The sequence below is a fragment of the Bison bison genome, unplaced genomic scaffold, assembly GCF_000754665.1.
Source record: "Bison bison bison isolate TAMUID 2011002044 unplaced genomic scaffold, Bison_UMD1.0 scf7180017864261, whole genome shotgun sequence".
Taxonomy (NCBI): domain Eukaryota; kingdom Metazoa; phylum Chordata; class Mammalia; order Artiodactyla; family Bovidae; genus Bison; species Bison bison.
In genome coordinates, this window is record NW_011494833.1 from 874085 (window position 1) to 877139 (window position 3055).

Below are 3055 nucleotides of genomic sequence, written 5' to 3' on the forward strand. Positions count from 1 at the left end.
AGTCAGGAAATCTTTGTATTTATAATTCAGTAGTCTGTGGTTTATGTGCCTCGTTCTTCCACCACCAGAATCCTATAGCCAATCATTTACTCAAAACAACAGCAACAACAGGTCTCTATCCAAGAATTACATCCGAAAACTTCTAGTTCTTTGAAATGGTTGGAAGGGGTTTTTTAGCACCCACATCAGCAGCTGTGGTTTTGCTTTAGGTTTTTCAGGAAACAGAAGAGCTTCACTTTCTGGTGTAGGAAATCATTCTTGATAGACTTCAGGATATGGTTTTTGAAACTGCTTCAATTTTTTCTTCTTTTCTTTGCTGGAGAGTTTGGCATCTGTGATGACTTCCTCCAACAAGGCTGCCAGAGGTTCCTGGGAGCCATATGCTCTTTGGTATTCAAATTCCTCTGGGCTGATTTGATGGCAAAATGATGGAGCAGATAAAGTAATATCCATGTCAGCTCCTGGGTATTTTATCTGGACTCTTCGTAGATGGGCCACATGCTCCTCTATGGAGGTCTGCAAGGCCAAGGGGACTTTCAGAATCTCTTGGTAATTGTCCATCAGAAATATCACCAACCTAGCAGCTAGTAAGTCATCCAAGTCCACTTCATCTTTGGAACACAAGATACAATGGGAAAATGTCTGAACCATCAGTGTTCGGGTGCCAAAGCCGTCACACAGTGGTGGCATCTCCTTATTTAAGCAGATCCTTGCCATCATCCTCATCAACAGCTGTAACTTTCTCCTATTTTCAGGGGGCAGGAGGAGGCAGCAAATTTGAAAGGCTTCGGTGGCCATATTCTCTTTCTGTAACAAACCTAATACACTGACAAAGGCATCAAAAAGGTGAAACGTAAGTAGAGGCTCTTTCAAGTGACCATGGTAATCAGCTATAGTTTTAAAGACATCTTTTTCAAATCCTAAATACATAGGCTGCTTCAAATCTGAACAATTAGGCCAATTTGCCAAACACTTCATAGCTGACAGTACCCAATGAGGAAGTTCTTTTGACTTGTCATCAAGGATAACAACTCCTTGCTTGCTCACACTGTATACAGTATGGATGATGAACTTGGAGTTGACAAGTTTAATGTCTAAAACCTCTTCTAAGGAATCCAGGCCAAGGATTTTCTGTAAATATGATAACGTCATCGACTTCCAGATCTCTTCTACATTGGCCTCTGTCACCTGTCTGCGGTGGACAAGACGGCAAGCTGGCACCTCTCCAATAGCAATACTGTGATGCTTGTACCACATCTCAGGATTCATCACAAGTGGCCTCACTGGGATGTTCTCTTGTGAAGTGCCTGGTGGGGGATCATCCCATTTTGGAAATTCAATAACATCCTTTTGATACGGGGGCCTCTTTGGATAAGGTTTCAGGGGTGAAGAAGGAGGAAATCAGCCTGGTGGCCCGGTATGGCCCGGGCCCCACGATGCGGTGCTCCATGGGCCCGCATGCCACGGCGGCGACCAGCGCCGATCCCCGAGCGAGAACAGAGTCTTGAGGTTACACACTTGGTCAATGATAGAGCTGCTGGATCAAATAGACATCTTCAAGGGCAGAACCTCTTACTCTTTTTCATTCCACTGGCCTGAATTCTCTCTTTAAATGATTCAAATTCAATTTTTTAAAAACATAGGTGGTTAGAGAGAGAAAGAAGAGAAGAGTGGAGGGAGGTGAGCTCTTGACAGAGGAGAGACAGGGCAGTGGAAGGGAAGTTTGGGGACCTAGAGACAAGAAGTGCTTCTTGGGCCAATTGTGTGTGTGTGTGTGTGTGTGTGTGAGAAAGAGAGAGAGAGCACCATATTCACGTGTATATATATGAACCCAGAGTAAGCATAGAGAACCCTCATAGAGAACCCTCTTTAGTCAACTTGGTTGCCCTGGACTTCTGCCACTACTGTGAAATAGATGAGAAAATCAAGTTCTAAACAAAAAATAATAGACACCAAGGAGATCAAATCAGTTAATCCTAAAGGAAATCAACCCTGATTATTCATTGGAAGGACTGATGCTGAAGCTGAAGCTCTTAATATTTTGGCCACCTGATGTAAAGAACTGACTCATTAGAAAAGATTGGGATGCTGGGAAAGACTGAAGGCAAGAGGAGAAGGAGGCGACAGAAGATGAGATGGTTGGATGGCATCATTGACTCAATGGACGTGAGTTTAAGCAAACTCCAAGAGATAGTGAAGGACAGGGAAGTCTGGCATTCTGCAGTCCAAGGGGTCACAAAGAGTCGGACACAGCTGAGCGGCTGAAAAACAAAACTCTTTCCCTGTAAAATCAAGTTTGCATCAATACCCCAGTACAGCAGTCCATGCCAGGCTGATGTGGTTTTCTTTCCTGTCCTCCTCTCTGAACTTCCCGTGCACTTCCTCTTCTGGGGTTCACTAGGCAGCCTGCTGAGCCTACTCCATCACACTTGCACCGCTCGTTCTTGCCTTCCTCGCTCCCCTGACAGAAGCTGTGAGACCGTGGTGCGCATGATCCTGAGGAGTCTTGTGGAACTTGAAGACCTGAAGTCTTGAAGACCGGACCCACAGCAGTGCCTAAAACCTTCATATTGCTTTATTTACCTGTGGCGGATTCATTTTGATATTTGGCAAAACTAATACAATTATGTAAAGTTTAAAAATAAAATAAAATTAGAAAAAAAAAAAGAAAAAATGAGAAAAAAATTGTGAATAACACTTTGAATAAAATAGAATCTTAACTTCTGTGTTGCTTAGAAGAAGCAGCCCATTATATCATTAGCATTCACTAATGTATTTAGTGGGCCTCTGTGGCGGCTCGGGAATAAAGAATCCACCTGCTACAGGAGATGCGGGCTCGATCCCTGCATCAGGAAGATCCCCTGGAGAAGGACATAGCAACCCACTCCAGCATTCTTGCCTGGAGAAGCCCATGGATAGAGGAGCCTGGCGGGCTACAGTCCATAGGGTCGCAAAGAGTCAGACATGACTGGGGCAACTGAGCATGAGCACAGATGTATTTAGCACAGATGATTCTCAAGGATCTGTGGTCACTTGACAGGCTCTGAGGGCTGTG

At 44.4% G+C, this 3055-nt stretch overlaps 1 protein-coding gene across 1 annotated transcript; it reads right to left on the reverse strand.

Moving 5' to 3' along the window:
• Nucleotides 1-126: 126 nt before the first annotated feature.
• Nucleotides 127-2569, reverse strand: LOC104994596 (DEP domain-containing protein 1B-like). Its single transcript, XM_010848224.1, is given in 3 exon segments — nucleotides 127-1406; nucleotides 2334-2387; nucleotides 2449-2569. Coding segments are annotated over 3 exon segments (1455 nt in total).
• Nucleotides 2570-3055: the final 486 nt, after the last annotated feature.